General features: G+C 52.6%; 1 protein-coding gene across 7 annotated transcripts in view; it reads left to right on the top strand.

Annotated features, from left to right (window-relative positions):
• The window catches only part of ARHGEF10 (Rho guanine nucleotide exchange factor 10), an 88545-nt gene that overhangs the window by 49702 nt on the left and 12657 nt on the right, over positions 1-26186 (top strand). For 6 of the 7 annotated variants that reach the window (XM_060291407.1, XM_060291403.1, XM_060291404.1 and 3 more), the window contains 11 exons: positions 866-1036; positions 2525-2670; positions 3541-3722; positions 12400-12515; positions 12900-13027; positions 13201-13301; positions 14655-14776; positions 15523-15609; positions 17426-17631; positions 18231-18388; positions 20469-20611. In XM_060291407.1, coding sequence (XP_060147390.1) covers positions 866-1036; positions 2525-2670; positions 3541-3722; positions 12400-12515; positions 12900-13027; positions 13201-13301; positions 14655-14776; positions 15523-15609; positions 17426-17631; positions 18231-18388; positions 20469-20611 — 1560 coding nt within the window. Of the gene's footprint in view, positions 1-865; positions 1037-2524; positions 2671-3540; positions 3723-12399; positions 12516-12899; positions 13028-13200; positions 13302-14654; positions 14777-15522; positions 15610-17425; positions 17632-18230; positions 18389-20468; positions 20612-23835; positions 24490-26186 lie in introns of those variants that run through there. The other variant, XM_060291406.1, reaches the window with a different exon arrangement.

Genomic DNA, 26186 nt, shown 5'->3' with positions numbered 1-26186 from the left:
CTGGGATCCGGGCGGGCGCGACCCAGCTGCGCTGCTGGTACCAGAGCTCCTGCGAAGATGATTCATTCTGCTTGTAGGGTTTGACGTGGCTCACAGGGAAACCATCGCGTGGAGCAGTGTGTGTTGTTCATTCAGACGGGGAACATGCGATCGTTAGGCGAGTTCTTTCCAGACCGAAGAGAACAGGAAGCTTAAAAAGACAGGGCTGCTGAAGCTCCCGGGGGCGGGCGGGCTGGGTGGCCCGGGCAGGGAGGCCTCGGTCTGGCTCGCCCTCCTCTGCGAAGCCGGCAAGGTGACTGCACCCGGCGCGTAGAGGTCCCCCTCGAAAGTTGACTCAGAGCCTGGAGTTGGCTCTCACCACGCTCGCGGTGCCGTTGGTGCCTGTGCTGTGCTCCTGCAGGGCCGCCGCGCTCCGCCGGAACCAACGGCTCAGAGCTGGGCGCTCAGGACGCAGACCCACCAGCGGGAAGGGGACTCCGGCCGTCTGTGGGTCCACTGGTCTGGCTCACGCTGAGAACAGCAGCCTGACCGTTACCAGAGAGCAGAGATTTCTGAGGTCCTGGCGAGCTCGCAGTAGGGATGGATCCCTTCCTGGAAAATGGTGTCTTGTTTCCATTCCCATCCCCGTTTAATAAGGCAGTTTTGTTTTTGCAAAAGGAGCTTTGAACGTTCAGCCAGATTGTGACTCACTGAGTTTGTTACCCTTTCCCAGGGCTTACTTTATTCCCCAGAAGCAGGGGATGCCAGGGCCAGCCTCCGGCTGCCAGAGTCGCGGGATGCTGTCGGCGGGGGTGCGCGGTGACCGCCCGCTGCTCCCACCCCCGCATCACACGTCCGCCTCCCCTCTGCCTTGTTCCTCCTCAAGGACATGCTGAAGAACACGCCCCGAGGACACCCCGACCGGCTGCCCCTCCAGATGGCGCTGACGGAGCTCGAGACGCTGGCGGAGAAATTAAACGAGAGGAAGAGGGACGCTGATCAACGCTGCGAAATCAAACAGATCGCAAAAGCCATAAACGAGCGGTACCTGAACAAGGTGGGGAGTTTTCCTCTCTGTGCTGAGGCTGCCCTGCTTCGTGCTAACGAGCCTTCGCCCTCTGAGCCACTTATCACTAACCTCCTGGAACCTCTCGGCCAGTCCCTTGGCCCAGAGTTCTTGACTGAGGGTCCGTGGCGAGCCTCGGGGTCACGAACGCTGCACGGCATGCACAGAGCCTTCGTAGTCTGTGCGTTTTCTCAGGAAAGGGGCTCGCAGATTGACTAGGTCCTCACATGGACCCAGGACCCCAAAAAGGTTAAGAGCCACTCTTTTAGCCGGATTTTACTCTCACGATGCAGAGTTTCATCCCAGTCCTACTTGAAGCACAGATACTCACGTGCATTCTTACTTGTATCCACGGTGCGTGGACTGGGCTGTATTTATCATGAAGAAGGGACGCAGAACACAGCATGAAAGCAGTTCCTCAGCACAGCTGTACCTCAGCTTCATATTTACAAAGCCATCTTCCTGCCACCATAATCCAGTTTCACGTAGGCTTTGCCGTTTTTATCTGAAGCTCTAGTCCACAGGAAGAGGTTAGTGGATATGAGCCGTGTTAAATAATTCTGTTTTGTCAGCAGGGGTACTTTCCTACTGGATACTGACATCTCCAGTGATGTAACTACAAGAACTTTATTGTCATATGTTTTAAGCTTTGGTTTTCCCTGATTCTCCAAAGGATTTGTACAGGAATTTTTACAGGCAGAAAATTCCCTTCGCTGATATTCTCGAGGTGGCCCATGTTGTTTAAAATCCTGCTTCCCATGCTACCCGAATGTCTGGGAACCCCCGACAGTCCGAGGGCCCTCAGAGGTGACGCATTGCTTACCGTTGCGCTGGTGAGGGTGCAGCCTCATCCCCGTGAGGTCGGCCGGCCCGTATGGACGTCTGGGCCGAGGACTCCGGATTTCCTTCTGGGCTGAACGGCCAAAATGAGTTCTGTATGACCTATGTCACTTTACTAGTAAATATGAAGCCTCTTTCCAGAGAACCAAGAGTCCTTTGTTTGGCCCAGAGAAGTAAAACGTGGCAAACCATGAGCAGTCAGGAGGTTTTCTTCAGTTTGCTGTCCTTGGGAAAAGTAAAATCCCAGACATTCCCGGTTGATACGGCGTCCTGAGTAACAGAAAGGTTGGGGCGACCGTCTGTAAGGATCGGAGCGTGTATTCCTAGGAGTCCCTGAGAGAGAGCGAGCACATTGAGTGACGGGTGAAAACCAGCGGAGCCCCCGTGGCTGCGTGAGCATCTCATAGCTAGAGAAACTGCTCACGTCAGGAAGTTAGATTCCTGCCACTGTGTAGATTCCTTAAAAAAAAAAGCCACTTTTTGAACTCTATACTGTACGTGCACGAAGCGTGGTTGGGAATATAAGGATTATCTGTAGAGAAGAAAGAATCTATAAAACCTTGACGTTGTCTGCTCGTGTATTTTGCCAGGCTTCATTCTCATTGTTCTTCTTTTTCTCGGTGGTCTTTGAACGTCCAGCTTCTCAGCAGCGGGAGTCGCTACCTCGTCCGCTCCGACGACGTGGTAGAAACCGTCTACAACGACCGGGGGGAGATCGTGAAAACCAAGGAGCGCCGGCTCTTCATGCTGAATGACGTACTCATGTGCGCCACGGTCAGCGCCCGGTAGGTCAGCGCCCGGCAGGTCAGCGCCCGGCAGGTCAGCACCCAGTAGGTCAGCGCCCGGCAGGTCAGCACCCAGTAGGTCAGCGCCCAGTAGGTCAGCGTCCAGTAAGATGCATGGCCCCGCGGGGAGCTCTGTGGTCACAGGCGGTCTGTGTCTCGGTGAGCGGATGCCTTCGCTTCCCCTTCACTCTGGACAGATGTGTATGCAGAGCTCAGCCTCTCATCCTGTGACTTGCATGGGTCCAGGGAGGGTCCCCGACTCACTGCTGGTGGAGCTGAGGGGCGCGTGGGTGGGTTTTCTCTGTAAACATCAGGCAGATGTCAGAGCTGGAAACTGAACGAACTCCGTTTCTAGCCATCCTGAGTCAGCTATGGTTCCTGTCCGTATCATCGTTCAAATCCTTTCTCATTAGTTGCTTCTCTATAAATATGCTTTTGATGGTTTTTCTTATAAAATTTGGGTATATTGGGCTTCCCTGGTGGCGCAGTGGTTGAGAGTCCGCCTGCTGGTGCAGGGGACACGGGTTCATGCCCCGGTCCGGGAAGATCCCACATGCCGCGGAGCGGCTGGGCCCGTGAGCCATGGCCTCTGGGTCTGCGTGTCCGGAGCCTGTGCTCCGCAACGGGAGAGGCCACAACAGTGAGAGACCCGCGTACCACAAAAAAAAAAAAAAAAAAAGAAAGAAAAAAATTGGGTATATTTATACTCTCTGAAAACCCACTGTGGAACCACGTGGTCAGTCCTGGTGGGAACGCCAGAAGCACCCAAGCCCGCAGTTCAGAGGCGTCTCTCTTTAGTCTCCAAGGGATGAGGCGTCCCGTGACTGACTCCTTGGCTGTGCCTGACACGAGGGTTTCTGCCCCTTGCAGCACCTCCCATGACAGCGGTGCCCTGACATCGACCGGCCAGAGGTATTTGTTGAAGTGGAGCGTCCCTCTCGGGCACGTGGAAGTGATAGAATACGGCGGCGGCGAGGGCGCGGGGGAGAATGGCAGGGGTCCCGTGGTGCCCGCGCCCGAGAGCCTGGCAGTGGTGGCCGGCGCCAAGCCAAGTGAGTGATGCGTCTGGGACGCGCTTGCAGGTCTGGGGCCGCCCTGGCTCTGATGTAACCTGCTCGGTCCTCAGCCCCTCACCGTGTCAGGAGACCTGGTTAAGATGGTAAATCTGTCGGGTGACACGGTCCTAGAGCCTGTGCTTATTAACATTGGCTGGCGCACGTGGACACACGTGCCAGCCGGGAGGCTCCTCTCTGAGCCTGTCCCCGTCAGGGTCCGGGGGCGGGGGCCCTGCCCTTGGGATGCATTCCATCTTCCTGGTTCACGTCCTGTCCTGCGCTTCCCGCCAGCAGCTGCGGCGGGGGCCCTGCTCTCTCCGGAGGGTGCATTGAGTGGATGCAGAGAAGGTCCGAGAGAGCGTGGGCCTGGGTGGTGGTCTCAGCTCTGCCACCCCTTCCCCTTCGGTCTCCACGGAGGTGGTGCCCGCCTGTGCCTTTCACAGAGAATCGGGGGAAGAGGGTCCCGGCGCTTGCCCAACAGTCTTATAATACAGTTATTGTTACTAAACGGTCTGAAGATTCTAGATTTTGAACCTGGTGTCATAATCATTACTTTCTTCTTCTGTTTTCTTTTTGTTTTGCTTTGTTTTTATCCAAGTAAAGCCTGGCTAAATTTACTCACTCACTGGCCTTGGCCCCTGAATTGTGGAGCACTTAGAGTACAGTGAATGGGAACTTTCCATAAATTGTTTTATATATAAAATGAGCCTTTATGTTTAAATTTATAATACTAAAAATAAGTGTGTCAGGGCTTCCCTGGTGGCGCAGTGGTTGGGAGTCCGCCTGCCGATGCAGGGGACGCGGGTTCGTGCCCCGGTCCGGGAAGATCCCACATGCCGTGGAGCGGCTGGGCCCGTGAGCCATGGCCGCTGAGCCTGCGCGTCTGGAGCCTGTGTTCCACGACCTTTTAGACTGTGTTGTTTCTGACACGGTCAGAAGGAGGCTGCTTTTGAAAGATGCAGCTTTTCTGAGCGAACACGCACGTTCATTTGGGTTTACAGGAACAGGTCGCGGTGACTGTTGGGTCCCATCTGATGGGGCGTCTCTTTCATTGTTTGTTCTTCTTCTTTGCCTGATGTTAACAGTCTTGCGGTTTGGTGGTCTGCTTGGGATGCTAGTTCCTTGAGCATGTGCTCCTAAACTCCTGAATTGCTGACGAAAAAATCATGCTCCTGTTTAAATAACATGCATACCGTCTCAACTAACAATCGAAATACCAAACTGTATCACAGACTTTTGTAAGGAGGGACCAGCTGAGGAGTGGTTTTGGGAGGGGGACAGAGTGGGAAAGGGCGGGAGGGAGAAGCGGTCTCCCAGTTGACTTGATTGATTAAAATTTTACTTAGTAAGAGCAACGTGAAGATTTTGTGTGTTAAATGTTCTTAAAAATCCGTTTAAATTACTCGGAAGTATAGCAAATCCTATTTATATCTTGGTTTTGTGAACAAAAATAATGCCTTTGTGTGTATTACAGTGGAAGCAATCCCAAGGTGGATTTGTGATCAAGATTGCCTCATTGTGTTCAGATCTCCAAGGATGCCTTCGCTCCATGAAGTAGATGCTGTGTTACAGGGAACACTGCGTTCTCACGTTCAACTTCTAATTTATGGTTCGTTCTGAGCCAACTTAGAATAAGATTCAAGTCAGCAGTATTGAAAAGCAGAAAGCAGGATGACTTAATTTGTAAAACATTACACGCGAGGAAGAACCTGGACTGTTTCCTGCTGCATTTGAGCCCTAGACGTTATCTCGAGCTCCTGTCAGCTATGGCCCTAGATGTTATCTCGAGCTCCTGTCAGCTATGGCCCTAGATGTTATCATCTCGAGCTCCTGTCAGCTATGGCCCTAGATGTTATCTATCTCGAGCTCCTGTCAGCTGTGGCCTTAGATGTTATCTCGAGCTCCTGTCAGCTATGGCCCTACATCTTATCATCTCGAGCTCCTGTCAGCTATGGCCCTAGATGTTATCTCGAGCTCCTGTCAGCTATGGCCCTGGATGTTATCTCGAGCTCCTGTCAGCTATGGCCCTAGATGTTATCTCGAGCTCCTGTCAGCTATGGCCCTAGATGTTATCTGTCTCGAGCTCCTGTCAGCTGTGGCCTTAGATGTTATCTCGAGCTCCTGTCAACTATGGCCCTGGATGTTATCTCGAGCTCCTGTCAGCTATGGCCCTAGATGTTATCTCGAGCTCCTGTCAGCTATGGCCCTAGATGTTATCTGTCTCGAGCTCCTGTCAGCTGTGGTCTTAGATGTTATCTCGAGCTCCTGTCAGCTATGGCCCTAGATGTTATCTCGAGCTCCTGTCAGCTATGGCCCTAGATGTTATCATCTCAAGCTCCTGTCAGCTATGGCCCTAGATGTTATCTCGAGCTCCTGTCAACTATGGTCCTAGATGTTATCTCGCGCTCCTGTCAGCTATGGCCCTAGATGTTATCTCGAGCTCCTGTCAGCTGTGGCAAATGCAGATACGTAATCCTCATTGTCTGTCAAAAGAAAATGTCACTCTGTAGAGTACATCTTTTTCTTCATTCTGAGTTTAAGGAGAACTTTGCTTCCAGGTTATCTAGCTGCTTACTCTGGCTTTACAACTGGTGATACTGCTAAGTCCTTAAAGGCAGGACCGAGACCACTGAGTGGTCCGCAGATAGACCTCAAGACCTGAGAAGTTGCTGTAGAATCGGGGACCCTGGATCCATCTCCATCCAAGGATCCTCTTACTCTTATGGTTTCCATTACATGTGTGGTCGGACGCCAGGAGAACAAAGGCTAAGGTCAGAGAAGGAAAACAAAACAGTTGCTGATAACGCAGTAGAATATCTGTCTCTTGGAATAAAGGAGAGCAGAGTGAAGGGGATTGTTAATGTTTAGGCAATGCTGGCTTCTTGAGGAGAAAGAATTAAGGTGCCCATTCGTCCCTTAACAGGTCTGTGTCATCAGCAGGTTGTGACAGTGGGAGTTTGACTGGCTGGTGTCTTGGTGCAGGTATCCAGGTGGGGAGACTCCCGGGGAGGACATGTTCTCGGTCCAGCTGTCCTGGGAAGGGCGCTTTGCAGAGCCGCTGCCCATGCTGGTGTTCACGTTGTCCAAAACTCTTTTAATAGTCTTAGATACATGTTACTTCTTAACTTTTTATTTTATTTTGGAGTATAGTTGATTAACAATCTAATGTTATGTTAGTTTCAGGTGTACAGCAAAGTGATACAGTTATACATATACATGTATCTATTCTTTTTGAAGTTCTTTTCCCTGTAAGATTTAACCTTATAGGTTATTACAAAATATTGAGTATAGTTCCCTGTGCTACACAGTAGGTTCCTGTTGGTTATCTATTTTAAATATAGCAGTGTGCACATGTCAATCCCAGACTCCCTAACTATCCTTCCCCCCGATTCTTTCCCTCTGGTTGACCTAAAGATTTGTCATACTGAGTGAAGTAAGTCAGAGAAAGACAGATATCATATGATATCACTTATATGCAGAACCCAGAAAAAAATGATACAGGTGAACACAGTTCACCAGTGTTGAGTGCAGGGTGTTACCAGTCGAGGTGCCAAGTGGACAGACAGTGCGGGGGGCGGGCGGGGGACAGGATGCTCTGGGTACCGAGTCTGGAGATCGGGGCGATGCTGGCAGAGACGCAGTCAGCGCCGTGGGCGCAGATGTTTGCCTGGGATCCTGGTTTAGCGCGTGCCTCTGTAGTTTCCTCATCCTTAAAGTGGGTTTAATTTTTAGCTCTGAGCTGTGAAAGGGGAGTGTGGAGTAGATGGTTTTCAAAATGCCTTCTAGATTAAAAAAAATGGTTTTTAACAAACTAAAGTTTGCTAATTCTGAATGTGCTGGAAGACGGGACTCAAGCCCTGTCAGCTAAGTTAGAAGTCCTGTTCCCCGTTGATATTCATGTGACTGTTCTGCTGTTTGAACGACTCTGTTCTGAAGCTCAGTGCTACAAGATTGGGTCTGTTACTCAGCGGTGGAGACAGCGTGACCCCTGCTGCGTGCCTTTGCTTTGCACCCTCCGTGTCCTTGAGTTGTGACACGTGATGGCCTTAAACGTTTCCCTCTAGTGCAGGGCCCTGCAAGCTGGGCTCCCTGGGTTGGTTTAAGCTTCCAACCCCCGGAACTGACTTTGCAAAATTCTGTGCTAATAGCGTCTTATTTTCACCCTGCTCCACGCTTTCTCAGGAGGTGGGTTTATGAGAAAATAAATTTCCCTTTTGCTAGAAATAAGGTGACGCTGTAGAGTGTTTTCTTCATTTAGTTCCCACAAGTGGGCCCTAAAGCGCCCCCAGTTTGCAAGGAATTGTACCAGGTGGGCGCCGTGGAGGGTGTGAGGGGCCGTGGCCACAGTGCCGGCTCCGCAGGGGCCTTGGGGGGATGAGCTGCCGGACCCTCAGAGAGTCACGTACACAAGAAGGGAAACCTTCACCACCCAGCAGCAAACGCTTCCCAAGGAGAGGTTCCTGAGGCATTTCAACAGGTGAGAAGCAGCTAGATCTGGTTTAAAGGGAAGCACTTTTTCATGTGCAAATACTGATACATGCCGTCTTGTAAAAATCGCACCCATTGCTCGCCACTTCGTTACTTAACCCTTAAAATGGGCAGCGAAAGCCAGACGCGTAGCTGGGCCTCTTTGTCGCACAGTGAGACACACTGTAGGGGCACAGGGCCGGCCTGGGCTCTGGGGTGCTGAGCGGCTGGACCAGCGTCCAGCTGTGGAGCTTTCCTGTCGTGGGGCAGGGACGCAGGCCAGGGAGAGCCGTGGTGGACATGGCGCTGACGTGCGTGTCGGCGGTGGTCTGCCCTGTGCCCCCGCCCCTGCCGGCAGCCTGCGGGGGAACAGATGGCAGTTCCAGGGAGCCAGGCGCCGCCCCTGTTTGGAAATGGGGCCCTTGTTTGCCATCAGGAACTTTGCAGAGAGAATGGAAGGCCAGCCTGACAGTGTCACTTCCCATCCTGAAGCATTTACGGCGTGTCCCCTGTAGGCTGAAATCTAACACAGGTGCCCAGATCCCTGCTATCTGGCTGTGAAGGGGGAAGCCGGGGCAGTGGGTACAGCAGCTCAGGAACGAGGGAGGGGGCTACTGCCATGATTGAAAGTAAGCTGGAGGCTTCCCTGGTGGTGCAGTGGTTGAGTCCACCTGCTGATGCAGGGGACACGGGTTCGTGCCCCGGTCCGGGAGGATCCCACATGCCGCGGAGCGGCTGGGCGCGTGAGCCATGGCCGCTGAGCCTGCGCGTCCGGAGCCTGTGCTCCGCAACGGGAGAGGCCACAACAGTGAGAGGCCCGCGTACCGCAAAAAAAAAAAAAAAAAAAAGTAAGCTGGAAGAGGGACTTTCCTGGCGGTCCAGTGGTTGAGACTTCACCTTCCAATGCCAGGGGAGCGGGTTCGATCCCAAGTCCGGGAGCTAAGATCCCACATGCGTCCTCGGCCAAAAAACCAAAACATAAAACAGAAGCAACATTGTAACAAATTCAATAAAGACTTTAAAAGTGGTCCACATCCAAAAAAAAAAAATCTTAAAAAAAAGAAAAAAAGCCGGAAGAGCCCTGAGCATCCTTACACTCCAGGGAGCAGCATCTGGGCAGGGGGTGCGGGGGACGGAGCCCCTCTGGGGACACAGGGAGGGTCTCCACAGTCAAGTGCAGAGGCCGGGGTGGGAGAAGGGCAGATAAAACCGAAGACCGGAGAAGTGAGCCCAGCTGAAGACAAAGTGTGAAGAATAAACAAGAAGCAGGTGCTCAGGGGCAGGGAGGAGGTGCTCTTCATGATACAAACAGAAGTGAAACCTGCATGAGGTTGGCTGTAATCTTGCACGTGAGGCCAGCTCTGAGGCAGACGGAGGGGCCCTGGACCCAGGGTCCAGGGCCGGAGCTGATGCTCGCTCTGCAGGGCGTCAAGCTTTCTTTCGGCTGCAGATGCGACTTTGGGTCGACTCCATTCTGGAAGGAAAAGGAGGGAAAGTTCCCTGTTAGACCCGGGCTCCTTTGTAGGCACCAGCCTCGCCATCAGAGGAAGCAGAGAAGTGTGTTCCCCATGCGGAAGCAGCTGCCCGAGAGGGACAGGGTGCTCGGCGGCGGCTGGTCTGCCGGGCAGAGGCCACCGCGCAGTCCAGGCGGGAGGGTGGGAGAGAGGCTCCCACAGAAGTGTGCGTATCCGGTCGCCAGACTGTGCCCCGAAGATGTGTAATTTTTAACAGTCCGTTCTTCCTCGGTAAAAAAAAAAGTCCTTGATTTGTAAGATATCAAACTTTTCTGAATGAAAGGAAAGTTCTGGAAAGGAGAGCTTGTCCCGAGGCCTGCTGACTGCTGGGTGGGGCAGGTCTGCCTCTCTCGTTCAGTGGGGTGTTTACTCAGCCCCCGCCCTGCATCCCTCTCGCCACCCCAGAACCACCCACTGTCTCTGGGTTGGATTCCGTCTGCAGTGTCTCCGTACCCCGTTTACTCCTCCTTGCCACGCCTCCTGCCTGGAGACCCCTGGGCCCGGACTCTCCCACCACCTCGGTGGCTGGTGTGACGCAGGGGCCTCGGCCTCAGAGCTGCAGCCGGTCCACACCCGCCGGGGCCTGAGTCCGCACCACGGGGAGTCTCTGGGCAGTGTTGCTGTTTCCTTGGCCACATGGACTCCACTTAGCTTTCAAACCCTGAATTTTCAAGCCAAATTGCAGGGGTTTCCATGGAGACGGGCGCAGTGAGAAGCCGTCTGCTCCCAGAAACCCAGGGTGCTGGGCATTGTGACCAGATGGTAGGAAGTCCACCCAACAAAAATCTTGATTTGCAGATCTGTTGTTTATATGAATGTAGCCAGAAAAAGAGATTCTTTCCTAAACTGAAAGTAACGTTTGGGAAAAGAACGACGGCTCTTTGTTCTGTCTTGTGTGACTTGAGTGGATGCTGTGGTGTTTCGTGCGCGTCCTCTGGGTTCATTAGCATCTTACTCGCTGTTTGTGTGTTTGTGTCCCTAGCGTGCTCTTCCATAAAGCATCTCTGACGCTCACCACACGTGTGAACTTCGAGATGTTTTCGTGTTGGGTAAAGGCAGAGAAACTCTTTCTGCCCAATAAGGAAGATTCTCTAACCCGCCAGGAAAAGTCCACTTCTCCCTCTGGGGATGGGGTGACTCAGGCAGCGTTGGTTTTATCCTTGATGAGATAGGATGGGGCTGGTGGGGCCTCGTGAACGCAGCTTTAAGGAGGAACCAGGCCCAGTCCTGTGACCTCCCGTTTCCTGTCCTTCCCCGTCTCCAGAGCCTGTCCCTGGCGCCCGCCGACCTCTCTGCTCCAACACGTGACTCTAGACCACCCTGGACGCTGGGCCTCATCCTCCCTGGCTCCCACCCCGCCCTCCCTCTGCTTGGACAGGCTGGGCCTGTCGGGTCCCAGCTGCCGGGTGGTGGACAGCCTCAGTCCAGTGTGTCGGGTTGGCAGGAGGCTCCTGGTGACCCAGGAGTCCGAGTGCGGCTGCCCTGGGGCTGCCCAAGCCCTTCTTGTTTTCACACCGAGGACCATCCGCCCACCTCCAGGGCGTCCCTGTGCGTTCAGAAGGTGCACAGAGGAATCTGCCCTTTCCTTCCTTCCTTCCTTTTCTTTCTTGTTCTGCCGTCTCTGTCTGAACCTTGCACTTTACCTACTCTCTGATAAAGAATAAAGAGGCTTTACAGGTACCTATTCATTTATGATCGTCTTGGTTACAGACACAGAAGGCAGAGTTCTAAATCAGCTCCAAAGCTCTGCACTGTCCCCCCTGGGATGGCTGCTCACACAGGGCTTCCAGATGATTCCACCGGTCAGGCAAGAGTTACACTGAGGTGCGTAGAAAGTCACCATCCTCACCATCCACCCACTTCGCTCCCGAAACCCTCCAGTAGCTTCAGAACTCTTTGTGTGCTAACCGTTTGCTTAATGTGTTCCCAGACTTAGATCATTTGGCTAAGCGATCAACCCAAGTCAGCGGTGGGTGCTGTTCTCGCGGGCGCTGGGAGCCTGTGCACCCACCCAGCTCGTTGCAGGCCTCCTCTCCATCCTTTTAGAAAAGCGTTTAGAGAAGGCTCACTGGGGCGCTCAGGTTGGCGTTGGGAAGAGCGCGGTTGTTGAAACTTTGGTTGCGATTAAAGGTCATTTCTAGAGACCAGGGATCTTTTACTAATAGTGATTACATCAACGGTGCTTTAAAAATACAAATTGTGATACATCCGATGGACTAATTCACCAGCGTCCTTCAAAAATGTCAAGGTCCTGAGAGAGAGATGGCCTGAGGCACTGACGTAGCAGACTGGAGGAGACTTATGGAGGTGTGACAGCTTCATGCGTCGTGGGACCCGCCTTCGCGTCCCTGGGAAGCTAGCCTCCGCGGGGAAGCCAGTGAGGTCTGAGTAGAGCCCGCGCTGGCTGGAGTTGCTGCAGCAATGGGAATTCCTGCTTTGGACGATGCTTCTGTGGTTCTACAAGGTTAACATCCAAGACCTGGTGCAGGGAACTCTGTGCTGTTGCAGCTTTTCTGTAAAGTCTAAAATTACGTCAAAATGAAAGGTCGGAAAGGGAAAAGCATCTACTTACTTGAAAACGTTCACTTTTAGAAAAATCTGGATGAACGAGACTCCCTTCTTGTGTCTCCTTCCTCAAGCCCCGGCGTGAACACGCCTGAAATTTGTGCTCTTTTTGTTGTCTTGTTTTGCAGACAGAGTTTACATGGGGCCGGGGCAGCTGTATCAAGATTTACAAAACTTGCTGCATGACTTAAATGTCATCGGTCAAATCACTCAACTGGTTGGAAACCTCAAAGGAAACTATCAGGTGACGGTCGAAGCCACTTGGCTTCAAATTCTCTTTTAATTTCTAAGTCATTGTTAGCACGTGACCCCACCCTCCCGGTTCTGTCAAAAGCAAGAACTGATGTTACTTTAAGAATCCATCTGATTGTGTATTTTCTCCTATTTCGGAGAAGGTGAAGCGCTTTTGGTGTAACTTTTGTTCATCCGGAGGCTGACTTGAGCGTCAGTTCTCTTAGGAATGTCCCAGCACCACGTGACCCGCCTCCCAAAGGTGCTTTCTTCCTGATCCGATGAGTGTTACTGGTCTCCCTGGGTTTTTCATGTCTCAGCATCCCTTTTTTTCTCTCCCTCGGGATGGTCCCGTCTTATTAACACCTTTACGTGTGCTTGTGTGTCTCCTTCCTAGAATTTGAACCAGTTGGTAGCCCACGACTGGACCTCGGGGTTACAAAGGCTTATTCTGAAGAAGGAAGAGGAGATCAGAGCGGCCGACTGCTGTCGGATCCAGTTACAGCTCCCGGGGAAACAGGACAAGTCAGTAAACGTCGGAAGGGAGCCTCCGGGCCAGCAGCGAGAACGGGGCCCTTTGTCATGACGTGCATGTCTTCGCGGTTTGGGGATTGTATCGGAGGGGCAGGCCCCGTGATTGGGTTTCACAGGACGGAGCCCACTGCGTGGAGTGCAGTGTCTTTTCTTCTCCCCGGCAGGTGCGGCCGGCCGACTTTCTTCACTGCCGTGTTCAATACCTTCACCGCCGCCATCAAGGAGTCCTGGATCAACAACCTGCAGATGGCCAAGCTCGCCCTCGGTAAGAGCCGGTTGATCTCAGCTAAATGAGGCATGTTCGAACCAGGCACAATGCCCGTTCCTCTTCTGTGATGAAATGCACGCCTGAGAGGACGAGGTCACGGCTGAGAAGTAAACTTTACAACAGGTTCATCCATTCACCTGAAAGAATGTTTCCACGTGGGAAAAATCAACCCTAGTGCAGCGATTTTTAAGACGTTTGTGTTATAAGTTAAGGGTTGTAGGGGAAAAAACCTCACTTTTATTATAACAAAACATTAATATGAGTTGAGATGGTTCAACACAAGTGGAAGTCCTCTGAGTCTGTGGCCTGTGAGGCAGGACCCAGTCCCGGGTCTGGCCCACAGGATGAGAAGGTGATGGCTCGTCTCAGCCTGTTTCCTCACCCCTCACCTGTGAAATAAAACACAGGAGTGGACCGAATTGTCCCTGAAGACCCTCTAAGCACGAAAAATAAGTCCTGTGGTTCTATCAGAGATGGGAGTGACTCTGGTTATTTTCTTGTCCCTACGTCCCTTTAGCCTTGCCTTCTTTTGATCTGTGTAGCAAACATTTAGATAGATGGGTGGGTGGGATAAGATACCTGGATGTTATTTACACACACACAGGTCTGTTACTCAGGACACGGGGATGTCCTGCGTCCATGTGTGTGTAAAACTCTCATTCAGGTGCAAAACAATCCGAAATGTTAACCGAAAATAAAATACGGAAGAGAAATAGGCCTTGTGATCCGAGGCTGGTGGCAGGAAGGCCATCCGGGATGTGATCCTCGGAACAGGGCTCCCTCCCTCCCCGAATGACTCAGTGGTTTATCAGGCCAGCTTCGGGGTGACCCCGTGAACAAGGACACGGATAGGCTCTGAGGATAAGCTCCCGTTTATCTTCAGATGCGTCACGTTTTCAAAGCTGAGATGGATGACTTGCTTTGTAGTAAAACATTTCTTGATTTCGTCGTACTTTCTTGTCCCATGGTTTTGTGACATGTTAGAAAACTTCTCACTCTGTCCGTGGTGTTTGAATCTAAACATCTCAGCTAGTTTGAAAAAGGGACGGAGGAAAACAGACCAGACCCAGGTGGTTTGCGCTTTGATGGTTTGCAGTGCCCCCGCCCCCAGCCGATGGCTGGTCCACAAGGCGGGAACGGGGCGGTGGGCGTCCGTTAGACTCAGGGCAGAGCGCTTACCTCATAAAGCCGCAAGTCTGCAGCCTCCCCCGTGAGAAGAGGCTGTGCTGTTTTCCAGAAGGAAAACCCTCAGTTCTCCAGTCTTACCCAAAGTAGGGGCCAGACTCTCCCCCAGCCCCCGGGGCTGTGCTCGTTGCCCACCTCTGTTCCCTTCCCCCGGCGCGGGCACAGAGGAAGAGAACCACCTGGGCTGGTTCTACGTGGAGGACGACGGGAATCAGATCAAGAAGGAGAGGCACCCCCTCCTCGTGGGACACATGCCCGTGACGGTGGCCAAGCAGCAGGAGTTCAAGGTGACGGGCGGCGGGCGGTCACCAGGAAGGGGCGCCGGGGCAGCCTTGGGCGTGGCCCCTCCGGGGCCCGTTTGTGTAGAAGTCATTTAGGAGGGTGGTGGTCTGAAGCCAGAGGCTGCTTATGCGGAGCCGGTGCTGGGCCTTCCTCCGAGGCCCCACGCTCAGGCCCCGCGGCTCAGGTCCGGTAGCTCCATGCCCGTCGCTGGGCGGCTCGGCTTCCACGTGGTCATAATTGGAGACCTTCTGGTGGCCCGAGGCATGGTGCCGCTCTTGGCTGAAGCAGACCCCGTCTGCGGGTGGCGTTTTGTCGGTGTCGCTGTGCAGTGGACCCAAGCACTGCGGCCGGTGTCCACACAGACTGCAGAGACGCGTGGGTGTGTCTTTCTCGAAGAAACGGATTTTCCTTTCTCACTTTGGTCTCTGGCCGACACTCAGTCCTGGAACCCGGGCTTCCCTGGAGCTCCCTCAGCTGATGGGGACCATTCCCGCTGGCAGAACCTGCTCCCCGGGAGAGGCAAGGGCCCTGTCGGTGTGGCCTTAACCCAGAGCTGCAGCTGCCCGGGGCACACTTAGGCGTTGCTTCTAAAAAGCAAATTTCTGAGACTCATACATCGATCTTTCCCTCTCTTAGCCTTTGGAGTTGCCGTGGTTTATGTCAGAACGCTGTCATCCCTGTGAGACGTGCCCTCTGGCCTCCTCTGAGTCCCATTTGAAATTCGGGCCTTTGATTTTTTTCTCCCCTTTAGATCGAATGTGCCGTTTATAATCCTGAGCCTTACCTAAATAATGAGAATCAGCCAGACTCGTTTTCCACGGCTCATGGTTTCCTGTGGGTAAGATGCTTTTGTTTGTTTTTTGTTTGTTTGTTTTTGCGGTAGGCGGGCCTCTCACTGCTGTGGCCTCTCCCGTTGCGGAGCACAGGCTCTGGAGGCGCAGGCTCAGCGGCCATGGCTCACAGGCCCAGCCGCTCCGCGGCATGTGGGATCTTCCCAGACCGGGGCACGAACCCGTGTCCCCTGCATCGGCAGGCGGACTCCCAACCACTGCGCCACCAGGGAAGCCCCTTTTTGTTTGTTTTTAATGCAAGTTCACGAAGAATCCATGTCCACAGCTAATGAGATGAGAAATGGCAGATTTGAGTGGTCCGATAGCTCGTTGTGGCTGGTGTGTCCCAAATTGTGTCTATAAACATGGGGGACACAAACAGGAAAGGGGGCTGATCACTTTTGGAAAAGGTGTCGAGTTCTAAGGCATTAAAACATTTCTCTCTTTTCTTTTTCCTGTAAAACTTAACCAGATTAAATTCAATCCAAAGTCCATTAACTACTAGAAGCATTGGAATATTTTTTCAGTTTGGGCGGTTAAATGGCATGGAGTTTTTTCTCTTCCAAGACAATGCTGGCTGTTCACGCTGGGAACTTAGCAGTTAAAATTAGTTTCTTCCAAATGAAGCGCTGCCTTTGAACTGTCCTGCGTTTGCAGTAGACGTTGCTGGCTCGTGCAAACCAGAGGAATTGCTCTGTGGTGCGTTTTCAGGTCTCCTGGTGCCCCCCTTGTGGGGAGCCGCCAGACCTCCTCCACGATGGGCCCTCTGTCCTTTTGCAGCCCCACCTGGCTCTCTCCCGGGTGTCCTGACCCCGCGTAACTCCCCACACACCCCGCCCCGTCTCACAGCCAGAGCGCTGGCCTGCTTGGAGTCCCTGGTTGAGTTTTGGAAAGAAAACAGCCTGATGAGCTGATAGCTCTCTGCACTCAGCCCAGAACGAAGGGATGGGCTGAATTCCCTCAGGGCTTTTGAATTTTAGAGGAGGTTTTTTCCATTTCAGGACCGCACCTGGTCAGACCCCCGCTTCCTGTAGGCCCGAGCGGGCCTGGCAGTTCGACATTGTCCCGGGAAAGGCAGGAAGCTTATTGATCAGAAGGGGAAAATCCGTTAGAATAAGGAGAGGGTCACGACATCCTCAATGTTGATGGAAAAGAAGAGGCATTTGTGAAGAACGCACACTGCCCGGAACCAGGCGAGCGTTCTCGTGTAGAGCCAGGCGTGCTCTTCCCTGGTAACAGGATCCGGCTCCTTCCCACTGAAAAGACGATCAAATTTAGGTTTAAGTTGGGAAACAAACCTTGCCGAGTGTTCCTAAGTGATCCAGCAAACAGGGGGCTCATAAATATCATGGCAGCAGTAGTACAAGTTCTAGAAAAACAGCAACACTCCCTGATGTGTTAAATGCCGGGGACCCACTTTGAGATCCAGTCTCACCCCTTTTTGTCTCTTTTTAAGCCCTTGTTTCTTCAGGCAAGGCCTCTTGTAAAATTGACACCAGCCTGCTTTTTCAGACTTTGAACTGTGCACGGATAGGCCTTTACCATCCTGTGGTGCTAGGTGTGTGGTTTTTAAAGGATATAAATGTGACTTTTATAAAAACAAAGCTGTGTTCTTGTTATTAAAATTAAAAGAAAAAGATGACCTAATTAAACATGTTGCAGAGGGAGCGGGGCTCTGTGAGCAGACTGTTTAAAGGTTATTTGGTCCTCATCGGCCAGCTGGTTCCCACGTGGGAGCCGGATCTTGCCGTGGCTGTGGGGTGTCAGCCGTGCACGTGCTGTGGAGCCCCTTGCAGCCCACTTCTTCCCTCCCGAACCCCCCAGATCGGAAGCTGCACCAGTCAGATGGGTCAGATAGCCATCGTCTCCTTTCAAAACTCCAGCCCCAAGGTCATCGAGTGCTTCAACGTGGAGTCCCGCGTCCTGTGCATGGTGTATGTGCCCGCAGAGGACAGGCCCCGGGAGCCCGAGAGCACGGGGGGCCGAGTGCTGGGCATCCCCACCGTCTGCCTGGGGACGGAGGAGGGGAGGTGAGCGTCGCACACGGGCCCCTCGGCTTTGCCAGCCGCGAGGCGGCGGAGTCCGCCAGCCCCTCCCTGACCCCCCTCTGTTGGGACGCGGGTGGAGACTGTTGGGTCCAGGACTTTGAAGGAGCCAGTGACTGAGGAAGTCACCCTAGGAAACCCAGGGGGGCAGCAGCTCCTTGCGGGGAAAGTTCTAGTTCTTCCTGCCCTTTGCCGTGGACACGCTTCATCCTTGTTCATGCTTTAAAGTGCACGTCACGCTTACACTTTGCAATGAGACAGAGCCTTGTTCTGTGTTATTCTCACACGGAACATGGTCAGAGTATAAAGGAGAGTTACGATGATTTTCCTGATGTGAAGTTCCTAGATCTACAGGAAGAACTAAGGTGTTTGTTTGTTTGTTTAATAACGGAGAACTTCTCTTTTAAAAGAAAAAAGAGGGAGATCAAAGTGGTAGCCGTCTTTACAACACGGCCAAGTGGGATGTTTCTGGAAGGAGTGGCAGGATGCGGGGGAAGGACAGGAAGGTCGAACGTGGTTCTGCTCGGCGGGCTTGCACTTCCTGTGAGCAAACGTACCCATGAGCTGCCATTTCTCTTTTCCAGCATTTCCATTTATAAAAGCAGCCAAGGCTCCAAGAAGGTGCGGCTCCAGCACTTCTTTACTCCTGAGAAATCCACGGTCATGAGCTTGGCCTGCACGCCCCAGAGCCTGTACGCCGGCCTGGTCAACGGGGCCGTGGCCATCTACGCCAGGGCGGACGGTGAGCGGGACACAGGCGCGTCTGCAGGGCGGCAGGGGCCACGGCCGCGCCTGGGGTGGGCCGAGGGAGTGTCACTCTGCACCGGGCCTCGCAGAACGCGAGGCTCATCGGCTTTTATCACCCCTCGTCCCGAGGCACCTGTGACTCGCTCGGTCCTTAAAGGAGTGTGTGAGACAGACAGCCACCCGCCATCGTTGCAAAGTCAGTCCTCCTGCTGGCTTCTCCGTGTTCCTCAAAGGGATGCGTTCAGTGCAGGCCTTTATCCTGCCCTTGCTCAGGGCCCTTGGGGCTTCTCTTTGGGGTGGAGTGAGGTGCATGCCCCTTCGGTGTGGTGTGGCTGTCACCAGGCTGGGGGCCCGGAGACCCTGGGCTGATCCCCTGTGGCCACAGACTCGAGCAGTCCTACTTCTCACACCCTGAGGGGTTGGACCATAAACAGACCATAAAACTAGGGCTTAGGCCAGCTTGCGGGGGAGACTGGGGGGCTCAGGAGCCCTGGGAGGAGCGCCTGCAGGCATTGGGGTCCAGGCTCTTTGGAGGACGGCCGTCAGGCGAGCCCTGGAGGAGGAGCGTCCATCTCAGGAGTCCTGAGGCTAGAGCCACTGCAGGTCCCTGGGACGCGAGGGGCTGGAAGGGCAGGAGCCGTTCCTTCTGAAGGCGGATTCCGGGGGTGGGGGTGGGTGTCAGGATGAGGGGCACCTCGGGGGGCATGATTGCTCTGCCGAGGACGCGTTGTTTCTCTCCTGCTGGATGGGATTTGTGTTTAAATACACGTTTATTTAGAACCATGTGAGTGGTTATCGTGGGATTCTCTGTTTCTCTTCTCTTCGACCTTTATCTGGCTTTGGTAGCACGGCTTTGCTCATTCAAGTTGTTTTTTCCACTGATCCGGTAGAGATTAAATTTCATGGGAATTATTAACAAGTTGAAATTTTGAAATTACTATAATATGTCTGGTCTAGCAGGCCTCCCAACTTGATTTGGAGTGTCTGTGTCCATTTCTTCCAGTGTTATGAATGTATTTAGGCTTTATTTTGAGTTATTTAATTGGAGAGGGGGGTATTTGAACCTTTTTTCCCAGCTTTATTGAGCTGTAACTGACATATAACATTGTGTAGATTTGAGGTGTACAGTGTCTTGATTAGATGCATGTCGCAAAATGATCACCGCCGTCTGCCAGCTCACACCTCCATCACGTCACATACTTACCGTTGCTTTTTTGTGGTGAGAACATTTAAGATCTAGTCTCTTAACAACTTTTAAGTGTACCATACAGTGTTGTTAACTGTAATCGTAATGCTGTGCACTAGATCCTCAGAGCTTATTCATCTTATGACTGAAGTTTGAACCCTTTGCCAACATCTCCCATTTTCCCACCCACAGCCCCTGTCAACCACCCTTCTACTCTCTGTTTCTATGAGTTTGGCTTTCTTAGATCCCACATAAAAGTGAGATCATACGGTATTTGTCTTTCTCTGTCTGACTCATTTCAGTTGGCATAATGCCCTCAAGTTCCATCGTGTTGTCACGAATGGCAAGATTTCATTCTTTTTTATGGCTGAGTAATATTCCATCGTATGTAGGTACCACATCTTCTTTATCCGTTCATCTGTTAATAGACACTTAGGTTGCTTCCAGGTCTTGGCTGCTGTAAATAGTACTGCATTGAACATTGGGGTGCAAGTGTCATTTCAAATTAGTGTTTTCGTTTTGTTCGGTTATATACCAAGGACTAGAATTGCTGGATCGTACGGCAGTTCTATTTTTAGTTTTTTGAGGAACCTCTATACTGTTTTCCACAGTGGCTGCACCAATTTATTACATTCCCACCGAGAGTGCACAAGGGTTGTCACTTCTTCACATCCTCACCAATACTTGTATTTTCTTGTATTTTTGATGATGGCTGTTCTGATAGGTGCGAGGTGACATCTCATTGTGGTTTTGATTTGCATTTCCCTGATGATGAGTGATGTTGAGCACCTTTTCATGTACCTGTTGCCCATCTGTATTTCTTCTTTGGAGAAATGTCTGTTTGAGAAACTGAATTTGAATGAAATTGAAAGAAATATCTTCTTTTAAGATGGATCCTGGAATTCCGAACCTCAAACAGTGATAAAATTAGGCGTCCTCCCAGTTCGAAGTCTGCTAATGATGGAAGACACACTGTGGGCGGCGTCTGGAGGTCAAGTGTCTGTAATCAGCGTGGAGACTCACGCCGTGGAGGTAAGTCATTTTAAGTGGCTACACAGTGCGGGAAGACGCACTTCAGAACCAGTGCGACTAACTTCCCAGGCTGATGTCGAGGATCGCCCCTCGCGGGTAGAAAGGTCAGGCAGTGTCCTGCCTGCGGCTCTGTGCGGAAAGAAAATCCCTCCTAGTGTGGCTTAGAAGGAAGGATTAACTCGAAAGTCCCACAGCCCTTGTCTAGCCACATCCAGGGACTGATTGTTATTTACCTTTAACACAGACGTTACTTTAAAAGGTGTATTCGGTATGAACATACTAGTAAGTGTTCAAGGACATGTGGAAAATTAGTGTTTGATTGAAGAGGCGTTTCAAGTCAGTGTGATAAATGGATTATTCAGTAGAGATCATAGTCATTGGGAGAAACAGACTGCGTCTCAGGCCCCAGCTGTTCACCATTGGCGGCATTCTGGAGCGAGGGATGTTAGAATTACAAACAAAGCCACAGACTGACAAGGTACAAACAGTAGGATGGTTCCGTGACTTTGCAGTGGGGGGATCTTTCCAGATACGTCGTATACCTAGAAGTTGCCACGGTAAAGAATATGATAAATTTGGTGAAGTTTGAGAACCTTTTTTTTTTTTTTAACGTCTACTGTGTGTTGTTTGTATCAAAACTCTCATAAATGAAAACTGATAAAATATTTGCTGCACCTGCCACCAAGTGTTAGTGTTCTTATAGAAAGAGGATTCTTGCTAAGTTAAAGAGAAGAAACCAAGCTAATAGAAAACGTTCAAAGGACATGAACAGGCAGCTCACAGAAGAAGAAATACAGGTAGACGACGTACTCACACACACACAGATAGTGTACTCACACGTGGGCGTACGTAAACATGTAGCCATACACGTGTGTGTGTGCATCTATACACGTGGAGAAGACGAATTTCACTTCTCATTGGACCTCTTGAATGTTTTAGCCATGGTACTAAAACATGCGATACACATGTAATGTGTTTAGCCATATTACTCCTTTTATTGTTAAAGATGAGACAGACCTACTTATTTCCTACCTGTTCATCACCGTCTGTCTCTTCGCTCCGCTCTGCCCTAAGGAAACTCCCATAACACGGGTGCTTTTGCAGCCAGTGAACTACCTCACAAGTGAAAATCTCGCAACCCTCACAAGGAAGGTAGTGGGAAGGGAAGTGTGTTCAGGTGAGGGCTGCAGGGGGTGGGCCCATCTCTCTGTGGATCCGGGGCCTCTTCAGATGCTGCCCCGAATCCCTGTGGGCGGCTTGGGGAACAGGTCCACGCCCAGGAGCCGAGGTGCTGCGGCCAGGAGCTCGGTCCCGCATGGACTCTAGGCTGGCACTCTTGCTGTCAGACCGCAAACCGTTCTTCCACCTGTGTTGTTTCCGACGTGAGCTCCCCAGGGGCCCGCAGGACGGAGCCTCCTCAAGTGACGGGGTCAGCCGGTCAGCCGGCCAGCCATAGAGGAGATGGGGCTGATGTCCAGAATAGGAGGCAGGAGACAAACCTGTGAAATTGCTTTTGCTCGTTTTTTTTGTTTTTTTGTTTTCCCCCACCGCACCGCGTGGCTTCTGGGATCTTGGTTCCCTGACCAGGGATTGAACCCAGGGCCTTGGCAGTGAGAGCGCAGTCCTAACCACTGGACCGCCAGGGAAGTCTCTGCCCAGTATTTTTATGGTAACTTCTTGTTTCTACTTCTCTCCACCTGCTCCTTTTTACTTCACGTGCCTCAGAGTAATAAGAAGCCCTCAGTGGGGTGTGGAGAGGTCATTAACCACGGCCCCTGTGCAGGGCACTTTATAGACGCTGTAACCACTGCTGGGCTGTATTCCACTGCCTTGTACACCAGCAGTGTCGCACCTTATCGGTGACGTAGTGAGGGTCAGATTCCAGATCCTAACTCAACCCTGCACTGCACGGTGGTCGCAGGTGAGCCGCTCACCTGGGCCTCAGGCTCTGATCCACAAGCTGGCGATCAACCAACTTCCTCATCAAAATGAGAGGTAATATTGCCAGCAAAGAGCACCCCAGTAGTGGTTGCCATTTATTACTAGAATAAATTATTATTAGAGTAAATATACAAGAGCCAGAAATAGCATTCTGTTAGCTGTATTTCAGTTTCTTTTCACAGAGAAGGAATAATAACGTAACAATCTTTCTTTAGAACATCTCTCCAAAACCAATACGTTAATTTTGCCATAAATTCGTACCAAAAGCCGGAATGATGGTTTCTATAGCTGCCGCCAAGGCGATTCCAGACTAACATAACGTTATGACCTTATTATCATTAAAGGGTTATTTCCACATGCTCCAAAGGATGTATATGCTGTAAATCTTGAAGGCTCAGAAGTAACATATTTGGATTTAAATAAGAGCCTCCTTTCTGTGCATTTTTAGTACCAAAATGAGGAAATGTGTTTATAGAGAGAGAAGCAAAATCTACTCTGTTATTAAAAAAACGTAATTTATCCAGTAGTTCCGCCGGGCAGGGAAACCACAGTTGGGGTACCAGTGCAGCTCTGCAGGCTTGAAACCGCAATGCGTCTGCAGCCTCTTTGGTTGGGGTGAGGGCAGCTGCTACAGGGAAACTCCCTGAATGTGCCCTGTCTGTAGGGCCAGCGACATGGGGCCACGAGGCTGCACTCGCTCTGCGGTGGGCTGAGCAGGGTGTGAGTTCTGATGTCCAGGGGCATGAACGTTCTCGCGGTGGCCTCTGCACGGCAGTGGTTGGCACAGTTGCAGCGGGGACAGCGGGGCTGCAGTGCCAGCTCGGCGTTCTGATGGGGCAGCGCCGAGCACCTCACCCAGAGGTGCCGAGCCAGGCGGGCTGTGCGTGCCCAGCGCGGCAGCAATAAAACTCCCCGCCTTCCCGCCAGGTCAGGGGAAGCAGACGGGGAAGCATAAGCGTTAAATGCACGTAATGAAGCTGCAGTCATTGCACCTGGATCTGGGGTGGGGGGGCGCCTTCTTTCTTCCTTCCCAGCTACGTAGGGCCTTCTTCACGGGGTTTACTTCATGCCCTTTAAGAAAACGTTGAGCTTTAGGAACATGGACGCAGCTCTGAAAGCAACCTGACGTTGAAGAGCGGGCGGTTTGTTGAGGATACGGCGGGTGCTGACCTCACAGCTTTGTTTCTCGGAGCCCCGATTTCACAGGTAGTTTCGGTTTAATTACTGGAGCTGTTTAAAGTAAGACCTGTCCTTCCTTACTCTCGATTTTCTGCAATGTGCAGTGTTCCTGACTCAGGACAGACAGACAGAAGGACAGGAGAAGAAGAAAAAGCTTTCCTTCCAACCCTACCCCCAACGTTGAAGACAAAAATAGAATGAAAGAATGAAATGGATACGATACTAAAGGTGACCTAGTAGCAGAGCGTTTTCTGAGTTGATGCGTTTTTTTCCTGATGAGATAAATTCCCGTCATCGTATAGAAAGACACAAATGCAGGGCACAGAGGCGACAGACCCAAGCTGGTAGGCAGACCGGTTCTTGAACACCTACTGCCGGTCCCGGCCCTGCTACCCTACCCTGCAGAGACCTTCAGATCCGCATGATTTCAAGGTGGCAGGAGACTCCGACAGCCTGTTGCCCAAAGTTCCTGTTTTCACACAGAAGACCAAGCCTCTGAGAAGGTGGGAGACAATGGCCAGCATCCCAGAGATAAATTATCGTTCACATCACCCATCATCCAGCACAAACGTGTCACACATTTAAGAAGTACAGTGCTGTCCAAAAAAACCCAAAGCCCAGGAAGAACTCACAGGCCAGGTGCCGTGCCGGAACAGGTGAGGGCAGCACCAGCTACCTGGCCCCTGGGGGCAGGTCTGGGGTCAGGACTGGCTACGGCACCTGCAGGGCCCCACGTCCAACGTCAGTTAGCCCGGACTCCGAGATGCCAGCAGCCCGAGCATCACGCCAGGTGCGGAGCCCTCTGAGCCTGAGACCCCGCGAGGGTCACAGGCCCGTAAAGCCGCCCTGTCCGGGGAGAGGAGGACTTCAGCGGGCGGCAAAAACGCACGACATCTCAGAGGAGGAGTGCTGTGTGTCAGGACACGAGAAGGCAGTTCCTGGAGGACCTTTGCCCAGAAACAGGGTGAGTCCGCGCGTGGGGACGTGGGGTTGGCGCAGGTGTGGTCGGAGGGCACCTGGTCCCTCGCACGCAGGAGCGTGCGGTCCCCGCCTTGGTTCCCGGGGTTTCAGCCTCTGTTGCCGTGAGCGCTCACGGGGCCCGTCTGGGCAGCTCTGGTGAGGCCGAGGCCGTGACCGTGAGGGCAGCCGCGCTTGGCTCGGTTCCCGGGGCAGATCGGCGCGTGACGTCCTGAGCCCCGCCACGCTGTGCGCGACGGGGGCCATGTGGGGATTTAACCAAGGGACAGACGCCAGGAAATCTGTCTTCTCCGAGGACTTTTTTTTGCAAGGAGTTGAAAGGGGGGTGAGACTGGGGACTGAAGACTCACTGAGAAGGTTGTTCCAGAGCTCTGTCGGGAGAATTCCACTCCCCGTGGGTGGAGGACAGAGAGGGAGAATCTGAGGTAGACTTTGCAGAACGAGGCACTTCTGTAAAGAAAAACAGCCAGTTGTGAGACGCCGAAGACCCGTGAGCAGACAGTGGTGGACCCGGGCAGCCGCTGCAGCGGTGGAGGTGGCCACAGGACGGCCGGGAAGCAGCGTGCAGGACGCGTGGGACAAGATGGCCCGCAAGACAGAGGATGGGAGTGGGGCGGCCAAGGCAGTAACCGAACGGAGCCGCTGGACGGCAGGGACGGGGTGGGCCCCGACCAGCAGCGGCTCTGGGCTGCCTCCTCCCCGGGCTTGCTGAGTTCTTAGAAAGAAGCGGGGGTTGAGGACCAGCAGACCGCGAGTTTCTCTCTTCTTCCACAAGAAGTTTCAACAGTAACTGTGAAAGAGCCAGCAGCCGGGAGAGCGAGTACCTGTGCTCCTTTACGCTCAGGTAGCACAAGGACTTCTCAGCATCACGTGACGTTTTTCTTCCCTTTTTAACCTCTCTTTGGAAGCTGCCTTGCTCTGCCAGAGATGGCCTTCCGGGAGCAGGGAGCGCTCTGTCCTGAGCTGACCCGAAGGACCAGCTGGGCTTTTCCTCTTCAGAGACGCAGAGCCGTGAGGCCGAGACTCAGCGCATGTGGGAGGGGTGGGCCGCTTGCCCCGTTCCTCCCCGTCAGCCCCGCTCTGCTGCTGAAACCTTACTGCGCGGTGATACACACACAGGGCAGTGGGACGCGAAAGTACTACCGCTTCCTGCAGCCCTGATCTCGGCAGTGGGCTTCCTCCGAGGGGATCTGTGCCGGTTCACAAAACAGCATGGAAGCTATCCCCTTGAAGCCTGCCAGAGAGGAAAGCCATGTCTGTTTCTGTGGTACAGGGCAGCCCAAGCCACTTCCACGGGCCGTCCGCAAAGTGAAAAGACGACCCATGGAATGGCGGAAAATACTTAAGAATCGTGTATCTGCCGACAGTGCGTAACAAACAGCTTATATAACTACAGATCAACGATCAAAAGAAAAATAGTCCAGTTCAGACACGGACCAAGGATCCGAACGGACATTTCTACAAAGAAGATACACAG

Source organism: Globicephala melas, chromosome 21, assembly GCF_963455315.2.
Source record: "Globicephala melas chromosome 21, mGloMel1.2, whole genome shotgun sequence".
Taxonomy (NCBI): Eukaryota; Metazoa; Chordata; class Mammalia; order Artiodactyla; family Delphinidae; genus Globicephala; species Globicephala melas.
Note: the sequence above shows the minus strand (reverse complement) of the source record. Positions and strands in the feature narration are given on the sequence as shown.